Genomic DNA, 22,632 nt, shown 5'->3' with positions numbered 1-22,632 from the left:
CCACTAAGCTATGGCCCTTTCCCTCTGGCTTTTCTTGGTGATTGCTCGTAATCCCCTCCAGCCTTCTCTGTACATCTGAATTCTCAACAGGTGGAGCCTACCTACTTCTGACATGACAACTGTAACAACATAGAGCCAGGCTCTTATTCCAGCCCAGGCCTGGGAAAGCCAACAAGCCCCAAGAAATGCTCACACATCTTAGCTGGATCCCTTACCTTGGGTCCCAAAGCTCCCATTTCTCCAGGGAGTCCGACTTCGCCTGGAGGACCCTTAAGGGAAAGAAGCAGAGACAGAACAAGAGACTTTATTTTCTTTTCATTTATTTATTAAATGTATATCCCACCCTTCCTCCTAGAAGGAGTCCAGGGCAGCAAACAAAAACACTAAACACTTTGAAACATCTTAAAAATAAAAGACTTTAAAACATATTAAAACAAAACATTTTAGAAACAACTTGAAAAACATCTTAAAAAACAATTCCAGCACAGCCCCAGACTGAGATAAGGCCTCTACTTAAAAGGCTTGTTGAAAGAGGAAAGTCACACAGATTTCAGTCACACAAATTGTATGTGAAAAGGAAACACCTTGATATTTATCTGTTTATAAAAATATTTGTATACCGCTATTTCGTTAAAAACATCAAAGCGGTTTACAACATGTTTAAAACAACAACAACAACAACAACCATAGATTTTTTTAAAAAAAAACATTAAAAATACAATAAAAACAAAGGTCAATTGTTGCAAAAAAAAGGCATGGTCTTAATTGCCTGCATAAGCCTGACAAAAGGGAAAGGTTTTCTGCAGGTGCTTAAAAGTTAAGAAAAGGCGCCTGCCGAATCTCTGTTGGCAGAGCACTCAAGAGAACCGGGCCGATGACACTGAAGGCTCGATTTTGTGTCGATGTTAAATGAGCCTCACCAACTCGGGGGAAAACCAGAGCCACTCCTGCAGAAGATCTCAGTGATCAAGCTGGGATACAAGAGTTCAGGTGGTCCCTAAGATACCCTGGACCTAAGTTGTTTAGGGCTTCGTAAATTAATACAAGGACCTTGAAACTGGCTTGGTAGCAGATGGGCAGCCAGTGCAGATGTTTTAAAAGTGGTGTCACAAGTGGATATATGCTAGGAACAGCCTCTTCATCATCCACACAGGTTCTGCTGGACCTCCACTGTGGCAAAGGGTTGGCTTGGCTAGCAAGAAGGGAGAGGTGAACAGACACTCTCCAGCTAACAGTGAACTATGCCATCTACATCTGTTAAAAATCCAGTGCCCCTTCCTCCCGCTTATGTGACAGTTCAATGAACATGAGAGTGTGTACACTGAACAGCAGAAAGAAATCTTGACAGCTCACCTGGAGAAGCTTCCGGGTTTGCATTTTCTAATTCTGGCCATCGGCCAAGACAGCAGAATTCTGCTTGAGCCAGCAACAATCTGGACAGGCAGCAACAGATGAAGCTGGCTTATTTTTCACTGAGTCAGAGCAATCTAGCCCAATACTCTTGCAGCAGCTCTCCAGGTTTTCAGGCAGAGAGAGGTCGCTTTCCTATCATCTGTTAGCTGGTCTTTTTTTAACTGGAGGTGCCAGGGATTTGAACCTGAGACCTTCGGCATGCAGAGCATGTGTTCTACCACTGAGCCATGCCCCCCTCCCCCCAAGCCTTTGCCTCCTGCTACACTTTCTCTCAGTCAGTGTCTGATGTGTCTACACCAGCAGAGGGGAACCTCTGGCTCATGAGTCAAATTAGGCCAGCAGATGTCATAATTTGGCCCAGCAGGCCATTTCCCCCGCCCACGGATGCCCACCCCATAGGATGTCATTGTATGGGGCAGGTAAAGATGCGGCGGCAAAAGAACAGTTGTTGTTGTTGTTATGTGCCTCCAAGTTGACTACGACTTATGGCAACCCTATGAATCAGCAACCTACAATAGAATCTGTCATGAACCACCCTGTTCAGATCTTGTCAGTTCAGGTCTGTGGCTTCCTTTATGGAATCACCCCATCTCTTGTTCGGCCTTCCTCTTTTTCTACTCCCTTCTGTTTTTCCCAGCATTATTGTCTTTTCCAGTGAATCCTGTCTTCTCATTATGTGTCCAAAGTATGATAAACTCAGTTTCATCATTTTAGCTTCTAGTGATAGTTCTGGTTTAATTTGTTCTAACACCCAATTATTTGTCTTTTTTGCAGTCCATGATATCCGCAAAGCTCTTCTCCAACACCACATTTCAAATGAGTTGATTTTTCTCTTATCCACATTTTCACTGTCCAACTTTCACATCCATACAAAGAGATCGGAAATACCATGGTCTGAATGATCCTGACGTTAGTGTTCAGTGATACATCTTTACATTTCAGGACCTTTTCTAGTTCCCTCACAGCTGCCCTCCCCAGTCCTAGCCTTCTTCTGATTTCTTGACTATTGTCGCTATTTTGGTTAATGACTGTGCCAAGGTATTGATAATCCTTGACAAGTTCAATGTCCTCATTGTCAACTGTAAAGTTGCATAAATCTTCTGTTGTCATTACTTTAGTCTTTTTGACGTTCAGCTGTAGTCCTGCTTTTGTGCTTTCCTCCTGAACTTACATCAGCATTCGTTTCAAATCATTACTGGTTTCAGCTAGCAGTATGGTATCGTCTGCATATCTTAAATTATTGATATTTCTCCCTCCAGTTTTCACACCTCCTTCATCTTGGTCCAATCCTGCTTTCCGTACAATATGTTCTGCATATAGATTAAACACATAGGGTGATAAAATACACCCCTGTCTCACACCCTTTCCGATGGGGAACCAATCGGTTTCTCCATATTCTGTCCTTACAGTAACCTCTTGTCCAGAGTATAAGTTGCGCATCAGGACAATCAGATGCTGTGGCACCTCCATTTCTTTTAAAGCATTCCATAGTTTTTCATGATCTACACAGTCAAAGGCTTTGCTGTAATCTATAAAGCACAGGGTGATTTTCTTCTGAAATTCCAAGGAGGGCTTGCCTTTTAAAATTGGCATGAAATGCAAGCACCACTGAATTTGGTTCCCAAGTGGAGCCAGTCCCTGCTGTAAGGCTGATAGGCAGCGACTTCAAACCCACCTTGGGATCTTCCTTTCATGATGTAATGGTGATTGGCAGGTGGGTGTCCCCACCTGCCTATCAAAATAGCCCACTGGAATAGGGGAACCCAGGATCTGACCTGCTGGCTGGAATAGGTTCCCCAACCCTGGTGAGTACAGCCTGGCTCAAGGTCCCTCTTCCAAGTAGCTGCACTCATGAAACATCTTTGATGCTTTGATTTGGATTCCTGCATTGAGCAGGGGGTTGGACTTGATGGCCTTATAGACCCCTTCCAACTCTACTATTCTATGATTCTATGATCTTTTGGCATTTTTACCAAGACATTGAAATCTCACTGCCCACAATGCTCTGATAGTGAATGAGCCCTTACTCTGGATCATTCCCCCTTTTTGCAAGGTGCATGAGAAAGATAGGAGCACACAAGCACATGCGCACATATCGCAAGTCAAGCACACTGCCTCTCACCGGCATAACCCAACCTCACATGAATGGCACTTACAGGGGATCCTTTCAGTCTGGGTCCCTGAAACAAGAAGACAGCTACAGTGAATTCTTTTGCTGCTGAAAATGGCACAGGCATCTCCAAAAGGCAGAGCAGCCGTCATATTTTCCCAGGCTGCATCATATCAATTAATTGATTAATTAGCATATTTAATACCTTGATAGGCTTTTCATAGCCTGAGGTATTGTTCTGTTACTAGTGTGCTGTCAAAACCTCCTGTGGCTCTTAAGGAGGTTGTTTTATTTTTATAGTATAATGTATTTACATCAATGTTTTTTAATGTGTTGCAAGTCACTTGACTTTTGGGTAACAAGAGACTAACAAGTCTAATTATTACTGCTTCCCAGGGAATGCACAGTTTAAACTTTAAGCAAATAAGATCAGTTACAAAAACAATTAAGGCAAACAAATGAATCTAAGATAACATCAAAACCACAATGCAGAGAGTTAAAACACCCCAAAGGCAAAACACCCCAATCATCATAACAGCAGAGAGTTGGACTGAGATTTAGGCTGCAGTCCTAACCCCAGTTACCTGTGAGCAAGCCCCATGGAATTCAATAGGACTTACTTCTGAGTAGACATGGAGGGTTAGGATTACGCTGTTAGACATGCTTAGAGCAGCCCTACTTTAATCAATGGAACTAAAACAATAAAATGTATTAGTAGTATTTTCTCCTGCCTTTCTTCCAAGGAGCTCAAGGAAGCATGCATAGCTCTTTATCCTCACAACAACCCTGTGAGGTAGATTAGGCTAAGAGACAGTGATTAGACCAATTGAAGTTCCTCTTCCTTCCCATAACACCAGTCCCCTACAGCCTCTGAACTGTTATTATGCCCTACATATGTGCTACATCCCTGTTCGCCATTTAACCATTCCAATACATCTCCCATATATTGGCCTTCTCCACCAATGGATTAAAAGGATGTGCAAGAGACTCAAAAGTGGTTTTTGCCTGATCCTCACCATGTTTTACTGTGGAGTAAAGTAGGCTGATCTCCATGGATCTCACTTTCAAATACAGTAGGGCCCCGCTTTACAGCACTTCACTTTACGGTGCTTCGCTAATGCGGCGGTCTCAGTTAGATGCAATTAGACTAAAGCCTCACTCATACGGCGCTTGTTCCGTTTTTATGGCGGATTTGGGGCGTCGCACACCATTCTATTAAATGAGTTCCACTTTTCAGCAGGGGTCCGGAACGTAACCCGCCCTATGAGTGGGGCCCTACTGTAGTGTGTTGAGGATTGGAACTTTAAACCATGTATGTGAAAACACCCTCAGGGCAAGCACAAGCCTTAGCAAGCAAAGCCCTAAATGACCTGAGCACCAAATTCCTGAGGAAGCACCTGTCTCCAGATTTATTTATTTATCGAAATATTTATAGACCGCACTTTCCTAAAAATAAAGCATAAAATATTGCAATATACGATAAATACAAACATATATAAAAATGTCAGTAAAAACATCAATAAATACTGATTTGTAAAAAGAAATCCACATTATAAAGGCCTCTCTGAATAACACAGTTTTTTGGAGATCTATAAGAGAAGGTAGGAATGATTTCTGCCAAACCTCTACTAGCGGGGAGTTCCACGGGGCAGGGCCTACCACACGAAAGGCTCAGACCCTCATAAAGCCCGGCCAAACCTCAGTGGTGTGGGGAACCACAAAAAGTGCCCCATCTGAGATCTCCATAACAAATCAGATAGTTGAACGTTAGGCTCGGGTTGTTTAGCACTTTGTGAATTAACACAAGAACCTGGAACCAGACCTGGTAGAAAAGTGACAAAATATCAGACTGCCCAGACCTGGCAATCTACAGGGGAGGCCCTTCTCGTTGTCCCACCAATGAGCTTAGCCCATTTGGTGGTGATGCGAGAGAGGGCCTTTTCTGTAGTGGCACCCCATTTACACAACCCTTTTTCCTTGGGGATGTATCCAGTGCCCTCATTACTGGGGTTCAGCACAGTTTAAAGGCGCACATCTGCACACAGGCCTTTGGGAAAAACTGGGAATGCTTGAGTGAGACCAGCTGAAAGTAAAGCTATGAGTTTGCTGCAGCCCTGTGGTTTGTTTCAATTGCTTCAGGCAGGTGATCTACCTTTTCCCATTTTTATTTTAAAAGCACAATACGTATGTTTTTCTAGTTAGGTATACATTTGTGGTCAACCCCACACACACACACACTTTTATCATCATTATTAATAAAGTGGAATATTGAGTGCTTTGGGGTGTGGGTGGAAGTAGATTAGTGAATCCATCCCAGCAGAGATACCAACAGCAGCTTCTGTTTCAAGCAGGAAGAACAGTTTCCCAGAGCCCAGTTCAGGGAAGAAGACCGGTTATCTGATCAAGATGTTGTAAGTGCACTCCTAGATCAGGCGTAAACCTTTGGCCCCTTTTGCATGTTAACACTAAACCAGGATAGCCAATCTAGTGCCCTCCAGATGTTGTTGAACTCTAATTGCTGTCTGTCCCAGCCAGCACAACCAATGGCCAGAGATTATGAGAGCTGGAATCCAACAACATATGGAAGACACCATGTTGGCTACCCCTACCAGAGCTTAGCACTCTAGGAAGAAGCCTTGATCAGCCTCAGGCTTGTGGTTTCCTCCTCTGGCATGACTACAAGGAGATTAGAAGCACCTAATTTTGCTTTTATACTAATTAGAGTTCCCCTCTATGTCCAAACCTGGGAATCTCTGGTTAGTTTAAACTATGGATTGTTAACAAGCCAGGACCACAAAGCACAGTTTAATATCTTGGCTTGTTTGAACAAACCTCAGTTCCTCCAAGTTCAGAAGTAACAAGGAACTGTGGTTCGTTTATTAAAAGCAAAAGCTTCATATCTCCTCCTCACAGCCACACCAGAGGAGAAGAGGGGAGCAGAGAGTGTGCAGCCCAAAAGACTTGTTCCCATCACATTCAACTGTAATTTAACGTTATGGGTGATTGTGTACAACTGGATGCATTCATTCTGGTATACTTTCTTGACAAACAGAGATCCAACAAGAAATAGACACTTACCGGGAGCCCTGGAGGTCCTGGAAGCCCAGGTTGGCCCTATGTCAATGCAAGAGGGAAGAGAATTTCAATATAGCAGGATCCACATAACTGAAATATGATGCAAGTTCCAGTTCAATAGGTGTCCCTACCAGCTTTCTTTCATGGGGCAGATCTAGATATGAGCTTCAAGGACCCAACCCTACCAGCTTAAGAATCAACCGCTTGTGTTTACAGGCCCAGCTCCTGGGCAATATAGTTGTCAGACTCCAGCTAAGGCAGAGCAGGGGGAAATGGAGGATGTCATTGCCTTGTGCAAGTTAACAGGGGCCACCTCACAGGTGCAATACAACCTTCCTTTTCAGTCACCAGCAAGAACCAGGAGCATCCCTTGCCTTTCTTCAGCAGTAGGAGACAAGATATAAGGCAGGGAATGGGGAACCTTTGGCCCTCCAGATGTTTCTGAACTACAACTCCCATCAGCCCCACCAAGCATGGCCAATGGCCAAGGATGATGGCAGTTGTAGTTCAGCAACATCCAGAGGGCCAAAAGTTCCCCACACGTGATTTAGGAGGCAGGAAAATACAGGCATGAGCTGAGGCCAACCATGGTTCCCTGTGACATGGTTTTGAAGATGATGCTGAACTCAAGGATGCAAAAATGTTTGCAAAATTGAGCAGCCATTTAGTATTTATAGATTATTCTGGAAGTATACATGGAGAGCTGATTGTGGTTGATGACAAGAGGGATCCTGTTCTTCTCAGTGGTGCATTCATCTCTCTTCCATCCCCTACATATGTTCTTAGGGCCACTCTCATGACCGCCGCTATGACATCATACCTTTCCTGGCCATTGAAAGAGGTTCTGGAGCCAGGCCTCTTAGAAGCCCTGCCTCAAGTGAAGGGACGAAACGGGAGAAAGAAGAGGAGGCAGCCAGATCTACCACACATGTAGGTAGTACATGCAAAGAGAAGGCCTCCTTCCTGCTCTCTGTGGAAATCCAGATGCCAGTTGCCAGGCCCAATTTTTAAGTCACCACCAGCGGCACCTGAATTTTTGCAACCCATTTTGATGGGAAGCACCAACCGTCTGAGGCTGCATTGTGATTCAGGTTGAGCCCGTTTCTTTTTATCACCATCATCATATAAATAGGTTTACTGTGCTAGCCACAGGCACTGACAAAAACATTAAAAGAAAATACAGGAATAATATTACAAACATCAATAATACATCAGTAAGATGAATAGCTTACAGAATTACCATTGGCAAGCTCAGATTCAAATTAATGCTCTGAGTCTCCTTGACAATTTAGGGCAATTTTATCTAGTTCTCTCTAATCTTTTTTGCAGCCAAAGCAGAAAGAGCCGCTTTATGTGTTATGAAGCCATTGGTGTCACTCAAAAGAAATTGAACCATTTCTGCAAGAGCATTGCCATAAATCAACAAAGGTTTCAAAAATCTCTCTCTTGGGTCCCTATAAAAAGGGCAAATTAATATATAATGCATAATGTCTTTCAGTAGATTTTGACCACAAATACATAATCTGCATCCAAATGGCACCTTATTACAGCATCCATTGAGGACAGCAGTTGGCATAACTTGAAACTGCAGCTCAATGAAAGCATTTCTTAAGGAAGCTGACCTAAGTTTTGTCAGATAACTAGCTCTAAATAGGGATGAGCTTCGCTGCCTAGTTCCGATTCACTTGTATTCTGATAGTCCATCGTTCCATCCTGATCTACCCTGTCTTTGTTCCTCCTTGCTTTGGAGCTTGCCAATTTGATCCACTTTTTGTTGTTGTTGTTGCGAAAAAAAATTGCATACTTCTTAAAGTAAATGCCTATGTAAATGATCACGGTGTTCCGTGTGGTTTATTTTTTCCTATTTATCACATCTAAACACTGTTACAAATGCATCAACTTAGATGAAATTATGAAGATAATTACGTACAACTGGGGGGGGGGAATGTGTGCCTATTACAGCCGTGGCCTGCCACAAAAAAATCGGTGCTGATTGCAGCTGCAAACAAATCACAATGCTGGAAGATGACCACTTGGCAGAGTAGCAATTTGTTTAAAACACCTCAGCTGAGCACATTCTACTCTTCTCTTAATGGGTAGCCAACCAGATTCTGTATGGCAATGACCTGCAGGAGTTCCAGACTGGAGGGAAGAAAGTTTTCAGAAGAATTTATTCTGCTCGGTTTCCAAGGCATTAATAGTACTAATATCAAAACCCCAAATTTCGATTCCACAAAGCATTTGGGTGATCACTTTGCTGCTAAAAATGTTTAAGGCAGGTTCAATGAACTGTCCTCCCTTATAATAAAACGTCATCAATGTTCCTATAGATTTCTATGCCTTTAGTAATACTGCCTCATGCTGTTTCCATGACAAAGACTCACAGAAAAGAACACCCAAGTATTTAAACGAACAGGTTTGTTCTATAACACGTTGATCTAAAAGCCATTTATGCCTGGGACTATGTCTGCCAGAAAGCATGACATAATAGTTTATTAACAGATATTCAAGTTTGCAGTATACATTAAATGCACCCAAAAGATTTTTGAGAGTTTCTTTTTATAGGCTCAAACTAGATGTGATGCTAAACTCATAATTAGAAATTACATCAGGGTGCTTTTGCATGAAGGGGGGCTGATTTTAATTGGGAACATAGCACATGCAGAGGGGAAGTTTAACCCTCCATCCCACCAATGAACTTCTCCCATGCTGTGGCTATTAGGGGGAAAGCTCCTACTGACACCAATGGAACCTTCCCCCCCCCGTGTTAATAGCTGTGTAAAGGAGGGTATTTTTTGTCAGGATCACAGCTGAGGGAGGGTTAAATCCCTCCACCCTATGGATGATTGTCCCACTGAAAATCTGCCTCTGAGCCTGCCATTAAGCAATACGCTTTCTAATGAAAGGTTTAGTGCCAAATCTAGTTTGACGTCACCTTATCCCCAAATGTTCCTCACTGCCTAACAAATCTAAACCTTTAATGGATTTCAAAGTGAATGCATCCAAAACAACCTTGGAACATTTTGGCCTCTAACCCTTCCTCATTCAGAGGACTTTAGTCCCGCACTACAGAATCTGCAAGGTGTGGCTGTTAACAGTCACAAGCCAGTCCCAAAAGAACCCCCCACATCTCCTCAACTCAGCCACTCACTTTGAGGCCAGATCTCCCAGCCGGTCCTGGTTCCCCTTTTGCTCCTGTTAGGCCCTGGAAAAGAAAGGGGAAAAAAGAGATTAATAGGCTTGGCTTGAGGGATATCAATGGGGATCTGCAGAAAAAGTCCAGTGCTGGAGGAAGAGAAATGGGTAAAACTTCATATTCAAACCCAAAAGTCTGCCACAACTGCAAAGCATCCATGACGGAAACCCAGGAATGGGAAATGCAGGTGTAAAACCAACTTTTGGGGAGAATGTAGCACAGCATGCTAAAAATGTGTGTACATGCACACACACATGCAGCTTTCGCTGCTAAATCAAGGAGCAAGTTAGTCATTTAAATCAGCAGGCATTTCGCAAAAAGATTCCTAACACGCGCACCCATTACCAAGGCTCCTAAGTGACTCATTTTCCAGTACTCATCCCAGTAAGCATAGGCACTGCCAGGGTGGGGGAAGAGGGCAGACTAGATGCTTCCCTCCCCCTTACTCTGGCCCTCCCATTCTTACCTTAAATGTATGAGGTGGTCGAGGGTTGCTTTATTGGTTGGTTGGTTTGTATTACAGTTATATCCCATCTTTCATTCACGGTGCTCAAGACAGCGTATGTAGTTCTATGCCTCTCCATATTGTCGTCACAACAGCCTGTGAGGTAGGTTAGGCTCAGAGCTTGGAAAAGTTACTTTTTTTGAACTACAACTCCCATCAGCCCCAGCCAGCATGGCCACTGGATTGGGCTGATGGGAGTTGTAGTTCAAAAAAGTAACTTTTCCAAGCTCTGGTTAGGCTAAACATTGGTGACTAGCCCAAGGTCACTCAGTGAGCTTCATGGCTGAGGAGAGATGTGAACCTTGGTCCCCCAGGTCCTAGTCCAACACTAACATCCTGGCTTTGGATTTTGTAAAACTTTTTAAATGAAGGGTCTCACAGGGTACAATCCTCTCTATGCCCATTCCCTCCACCTACACTCCCTGCTAGGAGGACTTTAGAGCTAGAAGGATGACGCTGTGCCTGCCCCACTCCAGGAAATGTGGCAAGACGGAAGCAGCTATCCTAGATTCCTGGAGCGGCACCAGATTAGTGCAGCATGGCATAACATTGCATCACTCTGACGCCCTTTTAGAAAGTGTATACAGGCATAGAGAGCCTTGTGCCCGGTTGATAGTAACCCATGCCTGGACCTTTTCAGTGATGGCTCCCTGGTTGTGGAATGCCTCCCCAGTGAGGTCCATCATTACTGACATTCAGGAATTTGAAAACATTCCTGTTTACCCAGGCATTTGATAAATACACTGACATAACTATGATGAAACAGCCCTACCTTGTAACTAATTGTTAGTGTCCAAATTTACCTTTTACCTGCTCCCTCCCAACCACTTTTCCTTTAGCATCATGTCTTTTTAGATTACAGCCCTGAGGGCAGGGACTGTGCTATTAGCAGTCTGATAATGTGCAGCAGGAGGCCGAGTGCAAAGTCACTCCCCCACCCACCTACCTCGCAGGCTGGAAGAACACAATTTTGGTGGTGGCTGCCAAGCTTTGGAACGTGCTACCTGCTGTTGTGAGACAGATCCAAGAATGTGTGCCTTTTAAATGACCAGCTGATCTTCCATTCCAGGCTGGTGTTTAATTGTTAGTTCTGTTTCATTATTTGTTCCAGCGCCAGTTCTTGATTTCACCCTCTCCCCCTGCAGGTTCATCATTTTTATTTATACTGCTAATTTTGTAATTGTACTCCACCTTTGAGACTCTTTTTGACTGATAGAGAGGCTAAAATTTCCTAAATCTACTATATACTTCAGAAAGATGTTTGGCTCTCTGTTCTCTATGCGTTTGAACATCTCTTATGATATCATAACCAAATTTTGTATGATGGCTCCTACGATCAAAGAGCAGCTTTTTGTCTGTGTTTTGATGCAGTTACACACCATTTTGAATCAAGATGGCAGCCTGACCCTTTCAAAACTGCACTGATTTTAACCACTAACTGCACTGTTTTTTTGTGGTTTCTTGGAATTCCTCAGCAACAACAAGTAATGAGGCTGCTAGCAAACAATAAATATACATATTTCTGATCTTTGTAAGCCTTTTTTTTTGGCTGAAGAGCGAGGGAAAAGGCTTAAATTAAAAAAATGGTAGCATGGTAATTTTATCAACATGGCAAGTTCTCTGGAAGATGTTGGGACTTGTCTGTGCTACCGTGCATAAAATCATGAATGTGGTGTTTCCAGCTACCTCACTACCTCCTACCTTTGGAGGGCTTGCAAGAAGTGGCTGCAGGAGCGAGACTGCGAGTAAGATTGATGACTCAGAGCAAGCGTTTATGAGAAAAAACAAAAAAGAGAAACTAAATTTTACAAGGCCTAGGGAAGTCACATGCTTGCTGAAGCTTATCAGTAAAATACGTGCTTGGAAGCTGCTGCTGTAATGGCTAACTGGAATGCAGATATGGGTGGAGAAATTAATGTGCCGTGTGCATAAGAAGTGGAGGGCATAGTTAGAAGATCAACCAATGGGAAGGTGACAGGTTGGCACTAAGGGGCCAATCAGAATGTGCCATGAATTTTTGCTTGCAATGTATAAAAGTGTAGCACCCCCATAAGGGGTATGCTTGTTTTGCGAATTATCGCCTTGCACTTCTTTCTGGCCAGAACGAAATAAAGTTATTGGACCCTTCAACCTGGGTGTGGTCATTTGGCTGTACTGCGCACCGGGCAACAAACCCATTTGGGAGACAACAACATCATGGGTGGGCTGTTTCTAGGAGCAAAGATGAAACTGTCTTAATTTCCTTTTATTTTTGCCATATTGCCAAGAGGTGTAATGTGGCCTGCTAAAGAATGTAATGTTGTATTTATAGTATTGAAAAGGTTTTTGTGTTTGCTGTGACATTTGTTATTGTTTTATTACTGCTGTATTATTTCATTATGAAATTGTTTTTGTAATTGTTGTTTGCTTCTGTTGTAACCCATTTTGAGCACAATATTCTTTTTTGTAAGTCGCTTTGAGTTCCATTTTTGGGAAAAAAGCGACTAATATCGTCAATCAATCAATCAATCATTTTTTAACTGTGGCTCAATTTACAATTAGTTATCGCTGGAGAAAAAACAACACTCCCACACTTGATAACTGGATGACGAAAGTATGGGAGAACGTTCAGATGGTAAAGCAGACAATATTAGAAGAGTAAGGGAAGGTCAGCACGCAGATAATTATTGTGTTGATGGAGCCCCTTCATTGTGTATCAGTGTAAGAAAATACAAGAGAAGGCTGAACTACAAATATTGGACGGTAGTCAATTGTTGTAAACCGCCCAGAGAGCTTCGGCTATGGGGCGGTATACAAATGCAATAAATAAATAAATAAACAAACAAATAATAGTCAATGCCACTAGACGTGACTAACTTAGGTTTAATAATTTCAATGGGTTTGCTCTGAGTAGGACTAAGGCCACATTCACACCAGACATTTATTCCACTGTTATTCCACTTTAAACAGCCATGGCTTCCCCCAAAGGATCCTGCGAAGCGTAGTTTGTGAAGGGTGCTGAGAGTGGTTAGGACACTCACACAGTCATAAATTTCAGAGTGGTTTAACAGTCAGTCGCTCTTCCCAGGGAATTCTGGCAATTGGCTGCCCATTTGCTACCGGGCCAAGTTCAAGGTTCTAGTTTTGGTGTACAAAGCCCTATACAGCTTGGGACCAGGATACCTCAAAGACCCTCTTATCCCTTATATACCCAGTTGATCACCGCTCTCTGCAGGTGAGGGCCTCCTGCAGATACCATCTTATCAGGAGGTTCGTTCTGCACAATATAGGAAACGGACCTTTAGTGTGGCGGCACCTACCCTGTGGAATTCCCTCCCCTTAAATATTAGGCAGGCACCATCTTTGCTATCTTTTCACCGCCTATTGAAGACTTTCCTCTTTCAACAAGCCTTTTAAGTTGAGGCCTATCCCAGTCTGCGTCTGTGTTGGAATGGTTTTTGAATTTTTTTTAAAACCTTTTTTTTCTAAACAATATTTTTTTAACCCTTTTTTAAGATGTCTTTAAAGCTTTGTTAAAAATGTTTTTAAAGTTGTTTTGTTTTAATGTATTTTAAGGTCTGTTTTGATGATGTTTTAAAGTGTTTTTAGTGCCTTTGTTTGCCTCCCTGGGCTCCTGGTGGGAGGAAGGGCGGGATATAAATCAAATAATAAATAAAATGAATAAATTGTAGCTCTATAAGAGGAATAGGGTCTCCTAACCACTCTCAGCACCCTTCACAAACTACACTTCCTAGGATTCTTTGGGGAAGCCATGTCTGTTTAAGTGGAATAGTGGAATAAATGTATGGTGTGATTTTAGTTGAATACAACCCATTGTTGGGAACATTGTAAAAATGCTATATCCTTCTATTTATATGCTTTCTCTTCATCTCTCATCCTTTCATCCCCTTTCATTCCTGAAACAAGGGGGGGGGGAGAGAGAGTATTGTACCTATATCTGTATTTATAGTTTTTTGAAAATGAAACTTAATTCTTAAAAAATAAAGAAATAAACTACGGAATTCACTCGCACAAAAAGCAAGTGGTGGCCACCAACTTGGATGGCTTTAAAAGAACATTAGACAAATTCATAGAGGATAAGCATAAGTGGCTCCCTATCCAGTGAGGTCCGCCTTTGTGAGGTCCATCACTGGTATCTTTTTGGCACCAGATCTTTTCTCTGATTGGCCAGCCTGTCCTACATCTACTGCCCAGGTCAGCTCAGTCTCCAGTTGTGGCAATTATGCCTGCCTTCAGTCCTGCCATCCAAAGCTCTTCCCATCCGGCCATCTGAAGGAGCGTGTCCTGAAGTGGTCCAGTCAGAAATAGATTTACCAAATGGTGGTGGGAAATTCAAGGCAGACAGAAGGAAGTAGTGAAGTTAACCTGCAGAATTCACTGCCACAAGATATGTCGACCTGCTAGTTTGAAAAGGAGATTTGACACATTCATGCAGGAAAAGTCTATCAATTTCTACCAGTCATGATGGCTATATTCTCCCTCCACTGTCGGAGGTAGTATGCCTCTGAATACCAGTTACTGGAAATCACAAGTGGAGAGGGTAATGTTGCGCTCAGGGCCTGCTTGCAGACATCCCATAGGGCAGGAGTGGACAACCTTCTTGGCTCTGGGGGTCAGATCTTTATCTGGCCTTACCCTGCAGGCCAGCCTTGACAGGCGGGTAGGGCAATGCTCCGGTCAATTACATGACACAACTATGATGTCACATGACTGACAGGTGGGTTGCCCCTCCCACTTGTCAAAATCTTTGCACTTGCAAAGCCTGTCCCTCTTTTCACTGCTATAAAGTGTTTCAAAAAATGTTCACCACAGACTGGAAGCAACAAGAGGTAATATGTATTCGCTGGATTGATTTTCAAGCTGGGCATGGGACAAATAAGCAAATGTCAGCAATCTAGACTCCCATTTCTGTTTTTGTCGTAATTCTCAGAAAACCCTATTAACAATGCATGTGGATTGCACAGGATTTGGAATCAGCAAAGGAGGGCACCCATTTGTACTCACATCAATCCCAGGTTTACCCGGAGAGCCGTCTGGACCTGGAAGGCCAGGTTGTCCTTTGACCCCCTGTAACGAAGCAAAGTTTGGGAAATTAAAAAGTATTCTTTGAAATAAAGGGAAGTAGAAGGATTACAGTCGCACACTGGCATCCTGGCGGATGTTCCCAGGGCTGGCCCAGGGGTTACAGCCAATGCTGTGCAAACACAGTTCTGCTCACTTTATGGAACTTCGCCGTCCTCTTCTCTCCCCACACGCCTTCAAAACCTGCTCCAGAGGGTCCCCCAACTTTCTGGATCAGATTTTGAGGGTGCGCAGGCTGGCTGCGGCGGAGGGGAGAGGTGGGGGAAGTTCCATTGAGCGCGTGGAAGTCTGTTGCATGAGCAGAATAGCAGCATTTGATATAAACAAACAAATTTTTGCTGCCTGAGGTGGAGCTGCAAATGTTCTCCCACCCCCATCCCCCCCAAAAGGTGCATACTTAAGGATGCCCGAGTTATTTCAGCATCTGAAGCAGAAGATACCATAAGCACCTCTCCACCTCCCTGGCAGTAAAAATACAATAGCAATATATTAAATAGCTAGCAATTTGTTCCCCTTTCACAATAGTCTAAATCAGCCACCTGAGGTGGCCGCCTTACTCTGCCTAATGGTAGGACCGGCCCTGGCAGTTCCTACTGGGAGCATGAGGACGCCAGAAACCCTTTCAAAAGCATAGGAAGACATTCAAATCCTCTGAGATGGGCTGCCCGCAGCTCAATAGCAGAGCCAATGCCTTGCCTAGAGAAGGCCCCAGGTCCAATCCTTCCCATCTCCAGTCCATTTAAAAGGTTCTCAGCAAGCCGCAGAACCAGGAAACACCCCAGAAAGGAAGACCATGCAGAGAAGGCAATAGTGGAATGGCGGAAGCAACAGCCCGACTCAGGGTACTGTCGCTTTATATGAAGGCCACCAACCTGAAAGGCTTTAAAAGGGGTTTAAACAAAATTAAGAAGGATAATAAGGCTATCAACGGCTACTAGCCATAATGGCTTTGTACATCTTCCAGTGTTAGAGGCAGAATGCTTCTGAAAATACCAGTTGCTGGGAATCACAAGCGGGCAGAGTTGCTGTTGCACTCAAGTCCAGTAGGGACATCTGACTGGCCACTGTGAGAAGAGGATGTTGGCCCACTGGGGTGAATGGGGCACTGCCCCACCTGCCTCAGTCAGCCTACCCTCTTAACTGCAAGAAGGCCAGGGGGTGGCACTGCCTGTCTTCTTCCTCTTCTTTACGTTGCCCTCGTAGAACTCAGCAGCGAGAGGGACAAAATTAAAATTGGTTGATTCTGCCTGTCATTGGCTGCCGGCTCCACCTCCTGTTGGTCTCCATGTTTTCCGCCCTACCAGTCCCAGCCGGTGCCACTGGAATCTTCTTGTACGTTCAGCCCCCAACTCATGAGTTGGTTTTATGCAGGCAGGCAGACGTTTGGAATTTGCCACATCCTCAGACTGTGAAAGGAACTTGCCCTCACCCCCACTCCCAGCTGCTCCCTGGACAGGGTTGTCAGGTTCAGGGCCTGAGACTGATCCTGCATCTTTAGGAGAAGAGAAAGTCAGCCCAGTCAAGTGCAGCTGTTCTTGCAACATTGTAATGGGAAAAACCACAAGGTGGAATTCTCTCTTCCTCCTGCACAATTTTTAAAGATACAGAAGGCCTCTTGGTTGCCAGGCCCCGCCTCCAAGAGGTCTTCTGTATCTTTAAAAGCTGTGCAGGGGGAAGGGAGAATTCCACCTTGTGGTTTTTCTCATTACCATGTTGCAAAAACACCTGCACTTGGCAGACTCTCTCTTCTCCTAAAGATACAGGATCAGTCTCAGGCCAAGAACCTGGCAACCCTATCCCTGGAAGCTCCCTCAAAATTTGCCTTGCCTCCTGACAACAGCCAAAATTCAGACACACCCATCCGTGGATGGAATGGCACCTAACATGCAGGTCCACCCCAAGAACTATACCAGGCCCCCAAAAACTGAAAATACACCTCTGCTGACATTGCTTGTTTGGATACTCACAGGGCTCCCTGCTGCCCCCGGTGGGCCTTTATCACCCTACAGAGAAAAGAAGAAAAGTAGTTAATAACCTGGCACCAGAGAATGATATAATAACAGGTTCAGAGGAGGGCAACAAGGACGATCAGGGGATTGGAAACAAAGCCCTATGAGAGACTGAAAGAACTGGGAGTGTTTAACCTGGAGAAGAGAAGACTGAGGGGAGATATAACACTCTTCAAATACTTGAAAGGTTGCCACACAGAGGAGGGCCAGGATCTCTTCTCGGTCATCCCAGAATGCAGGACACAGGATAAGGGACTCAAGTTACAAGAAGCCAGACTTCGGCCGAACCTCAGGAAAAACATCCTAACTGTTAGAGAGGTATGACAATGGCACCAAAGACCTAGGGAGGTGATGAGCTCTCCAACACTGGAGGCATCTAAGAGGCAGCTGGACAGCCATCTGTTGGGTATGCTTTAAGTTGGATTCCTGCATTGAGCAGGGGGTTGGACTTGATAGCCTTATAGGCCCCTTCCAACTCTACTATTCTATGATTCTAATAAGCACCTTCTGTTCCTCTCATCTTCTTGAAACGGTCACTGTGAGCAATGGAACCTCCTCCACCATCACCGCAAAAAACTAAAGCATATGGAAACCAAAGTCCTAAACACACAGTTCTGTAGGACACCATGGACATATCTATATCCCAATCCTTAAAGAAAGGTGTTAACATAATAAAGCGCTAAACAGCTTAGAACCCCGTTACTTGAAAGAGAGTCCCTTCTCATATTGTCCTGCCTAGGCTTTGAGATAAGAAGGGAAGGCACTCTTGGTAGCACCAAGACATTAACTGAAGTCAGAGCTTGGAAAAGTTACTTTTTTGAACTACAACTCCCATCAGCCCCAGCCAGCATGGCCACTGGATTGGGCTGATGGGAGTTGTAGTTCAAAAAAGTAACTTTTCCAAGCTCTGACTGAAGTCAGATGATCTGTGATCTGCCGCAGAGCCTTCTCAGCAATAGCACCCCTGTTGAAGAACACTTTCCTAAAATTCTGCTGGGGCCTACTTTATCTTTTGGCACCACCTGAAGACAGTCCTCTTCCTCCGGGTCTTTAAAGAAGCCTTCTGAAAATATTATGTAAATGGTCCTATAGTGATACATATGACAGATGGATGTGCTGGTATGTTCTCATTGTATTTTATACATCCAATTGCATTTTGAATAACATTAAAAACAATTGCATTTTATTGTGTTGCAGTCTGCCATGGCGTCGCTTCCGATGAGCAGCAGAGGATGAATCTCATAAAATAAAATGACAAATAGAAATGTTCAAGTTTTCTTTTCTTTTTAAACATTTCTAGCCCTTATGACTGCAGGAAAAACAACACCACGCTACTTGTATGTAGGCTGTGGTGCCTGGTGCAGAAACCAGAATGTGGATGACCTTTGGTGATCTGTACAAATCGTAACTTCTCCAACCTCCTCAGATACATTTTTGCTTTAAGCCAGGTTTTGAAATTGTGCCTTGTTACCCACAGAAAGTCCAAACATCCCTGAACTAGAGCTTGGAAAAGTTACTTTTTTTGAACTACAACTCCCATCAGCCCCAGCTAGCATGGCCACTGGATTGGGCTGATGGGAGCTATAGTTCAAAAAAGTAACTTTTCCAAGCTCTGCTGAACTGCACAAATTTTTCAGAGTTTGCCTGCAGCTGTGTATATGGGTTTATCTGCATTATACAGTAAAACGATTTCAGGGGAATTCCCCATGCCCAGTGAACTATGGCCACCGAGATGCAGGGGCAATGCGTTGCATGGATCAGCCATGAAAACTCCCAGTGCCCTCCCCAAACTACAATTCCCAGGATTCTTAGGGAGGGAAGAAACCTTATCTGTTACACAGCTATAAAAAGTAATACAAGTTTGTTGGCCTTCACCTGAGACTTAGCCTTTAGTGTGGCAGGCCCTGTCCTGTGGAATTCCCTTCCAGTAGAGGTTTAGCAGGAACCACTCGTCTCTCAGACATCTTTTGAAAACTATATTGTTTACACAGGCCTTTATGATTTGAATTTTCTCTTACTGATGTTTTATCGATGCTGTTAATGGTGTTTTTAGTGGTTGCCTTTTCCTGATCTTATTTGTATATGTTGTATACCACCTTGATTTATTATTATTATTAGAATTAAAATTTAAATTTATTACCTGCCCTTCACCCAGAGGTCCTAGAGGGAGTTACAACAGTTTTAAAACACATGATTAAAACAAAAACAACCTAAACGACATCACAGAAAATAGAGTGGGTTCAAAAAATATGCATCTCAGGTATTGAAGACCAGGGTAAAGAGGTGCGTCTTCAGCATTTGCCAAAAATTGTAAAATAAAGTTGCCAGACACACTTCTGTGGGGAGGGAGTTCCACAGCTTAGGGGCTGCCACAGAGAATGCCCTATCCTGGGCTACTACCACTAGGGTTGCCAGGTTCAGGGCCTGAGACTGCTCCTGTATCTTTAGGAGAAGAGAAGGTCAGCCAAGTGCAGGTGTTCTTGCAACCCTGTAATGGGAAAAACCACAAGGTGGAATTCATCCTTCCCCCTGCACAACTTTTAAAGATACAGACGACCTCTTGGAGGCTGGGCCTGGAAACCAAGAGGTCTTTTGTATCTTTAAAAGTTGTGCTGGGGAAAGGGAGAATTCCACCTTGTGGTTTTTCCCATTACAGCATTGCAAGAATACCTGCACTTGGCTGACTTTCTCTTCTCCTAAAGATAAAGGATCAGTCTCAGGCCATGAACCCGGCAACCCTAACCACCACCCTAAACTTCCAAGGGTGGTGGAACTAAAAAGGGCCCCCTCTGCTGATCCCAACACCCAAGAGAGTCTGTAGGGAAGGAGGCAGTCTTTCAGATATTTGAGACCGCACCTAAGTGTTGAAAGCCCTAATGTGAGCACCTTGAACTGGGCCCAGAAATGCACTGGCAACCAATGAAAGGGTGGATTATAAATATGTAAACAAACAAAATACTATAGAGAGAGCTGTTTGAGACAATTGTATTAACAGTCAACAAAACAACAGCCAAGGGACCTTTGCTCAACTTCGTTCCAGCACAGGAAAGGGAAACAGCAGGAAAGTGGCACCCTGTGCCCTCCAAACAATTTTTTTGTTTGGCAACGCTAAGAAAATAAATAAGGCAGACACAGCACCAGAGTGGGTGGAGAGGTTTAAATCCAGCATTATGACGAAGATGCAAATCATCTGCTCCCTGGTCATCCAGATCAACCATTTGATGAGTAAGAAGGGAGGGTACGGTATCCTTCCCTCTTCAGGTTATCTGCACAGATCAGCTACGGGGGGAGGGGGGCGCTATGTGTGCATGTCTTGTGTGCAAGAGTATGGAGTGGCCCCCTGGAAGGTTGGCCAATGGTGAATGCAAAAAAATGTGAGCCACCCCTGGTATAGGACAATACCTAGCTAAATGGACCAATGGTCTGAATCGGCATATCGCAGCTTCCTATGCTTGCTGCAAAACCTCCCTCTGAGCTGTTTGGCTGCAGGGCAGTATATCTATGTATTGTAAACAAATATCCTCTAGTTTTGGGAAAGTGAAATTGAGAGCTATGTTCCCTGTGGCTAATAACATCCTTTTGCCATAGCAATAATTGGAAACTGGAGATGGGTTTATGGGAAGGATCACCAAACAGTCAACAGGGTAGGGGGTCAGAAATAGCACCCATGGTACTAACGGCCCAGAGCTGTGCACAGGAAGTTCTCCCAGGTCTCTGGCTTCTGAAATTTTACCTAGCTTAAGTTCTCTGCCCCCCGCCCCCTTCCCAAGCCTTTTGTCTGCAGCCACAAGGACTAGAAACTTGGACTTTGAAACAAACTGAAATCAAAGGTGTGTGCATTACCGATGTGCAATCCAAATATCCTGTCCTGAGTTTGCATTGCAATCCCACAATCACATAGGTGTGCAAAGAGTTACAAGCAAGGGGAAAGGACTGGATTAGGCCCCACCCCACGGGACCATCGTTTTATAGAACAGATTGCCCTCCACATCATCATCAACAACCCCAACTTTCCCATCACCCCCTCCTGACCCATCAGCCGTCCTTGACATGCACACATACACCCATCCTTCTGGCAGCCTGCAGCTAGAGGATTAAATACTAATGGGAACCTATCCCACATCAGCAGAAAAACGAAATACTGATACATAAAACCAATGAATGAACATTTTCACTTCAGCCGGAGCCCTCCCCCTACACAGTAGTTTGTGGCAAATACACTGATTGCCTAAGAAAAGGCCATGTATTGGGGGGTGGGGTGTTACTGTGGAAAGGGAGTGCTCCTTGGAGATAAATCAGACTTTGGTCTGCGATGGAATCCAGGTTTAGGAAAGCAAAGCCCACTGGCTCCCTCTAGGCACTTTGGATGGGCACTGCGCCTCTCCTCCTGTATACAATGCCTCCTTTTGTACCCAAAAAAGACCTCTCCTCCCCCCCTAGGTTCCTGAGCGGTGTGCTTACATCAATGCCGTCAGCGCCTGGCATTCCTGGCGGACCTGGGGGCCCCCGTGGTCCAGGTTCTCCTGGCGGACCTTGCTAAGGAAAGAAATCAAAGGATCAATGTTATTTTGCTGGAGAAAAAGGTCACAGAAAACCAAGAGGCAACTGAACTGGCTGAGTTTGTCTCACAGTCACATCACAAGACTCGGAGAGGCCAAGGAATGAATTCCTCGACACAGTTGTTGCCAGCACCTTCCCTGGAGAGGCGGGCTGTAAAAGAAAAGGATGGATCAGAGTGTCTGATAAGGCACCGGAGGCCATGAAAAGGGAAGGCAGATTTTTCTGCATCTGGCTGTATCATTGCACAACACCTCACCTGAAAATAGGTGAAGCCAGCCATTGAGAGCCAGGGTGGCATATCAAGGAGATTTGGGTTTCAAACCCTCACTCAAGCAAGAAAATCCTTGAGCTACCTTAGACCGGTCACCATCTCTCCCTCCAAACTACCTCAAGGGGGTGTTGTAATGATAACATGGAATAATCTACCCCGTGCAAGCCACCCTAACGATTTTGGAAAAAGAAGATGTTGCTGACACTGAGAACTTTGTTGGGAAAAAGAAAATGGTTTGGATATACCTTGAAAGACTTTTCCATTGACCAGGTGAAGGCAAAGTTGTCCTGTTTCCTCCTTCCCCCTTTCCACTCAGATCTCACGGTGTCCCAGAACTGGACACAGTATCTTAGGTAACATGGAATCTGGCCCCAATAATATTTTCCCCCAATATATCTTCCCTGGGCTGTG

At 44.2% G+C, this 22,632-nt stretch overlaps 1 protein-coding gene across 2 annotated transcripts in view; it reads right to left on the bottom strand.

The window, feature by feature from the left end:
- COL9A2 (collagen type IX alpha 2 chain) overlaps positions 1–21,990 on the bottom strand; it is an 85,295-nt gene extending 63,305 nt beyond the window's left edge. The window contains exons 1-7 of one of the 2 annotated variants that reach the window (XM_061597573.1): positions 21,852–21,990; positions 17,349–17,384; positions 15,304–15,366; positions 9,750–9,803; positions 6,602–6,637; positions 3,570–3,593; positions 216–269 (exon numbers count right to left, since the gene is read on the bottom strand). In XM_061597573.1, the coding sequence (XP_061453557.1) occupies positions 216–269; positions 3,570–3,593; positions 6,602–6,637; positions 9,750–9,803; positions 15,304–15,366; positions 17,349–17,384; positions 21,852–21,875 (291 nt within the window). In that variant the 5' untranslated portion in view covers positions 21,876–21,990. Of the gene's footprint in view, positions 1–215; positions 270–3,569; positions 3,594–6,601; positions 6,638–9,749; positions 9,804–10,139; positions 10,230–15,303; positions 15,367–17,348; positions 17,385–21,851 lie in introns of those variants that run through there. The other variant, XM_061597574.1, reaches the window with a different exon arrangement.
- Between the last annotated feature and the right edge of the window lie 642 nt (positions 21,991–22,632).

Source organism: Rhineura floridana, chromosome 15 (genome assembly GCF_030035675.1).
Source record: "Rhineura floridana isolate rRhiFlo1 chromosome 15, rRhiFlo1.hap2, whole genome shotgun sequence".
Taxonomy (NCBI): Eukaryota; Metazoa; Chordata; class Lepidosauria; order Squamata; family Rhineuridae; genus Rhineura; species Rhineura floridana.
The sequence above is the reverse complement of the archived record's forward strand: the minus strand, read 5'-3'. Positions and strand labels throughout refer to the sequence as shown.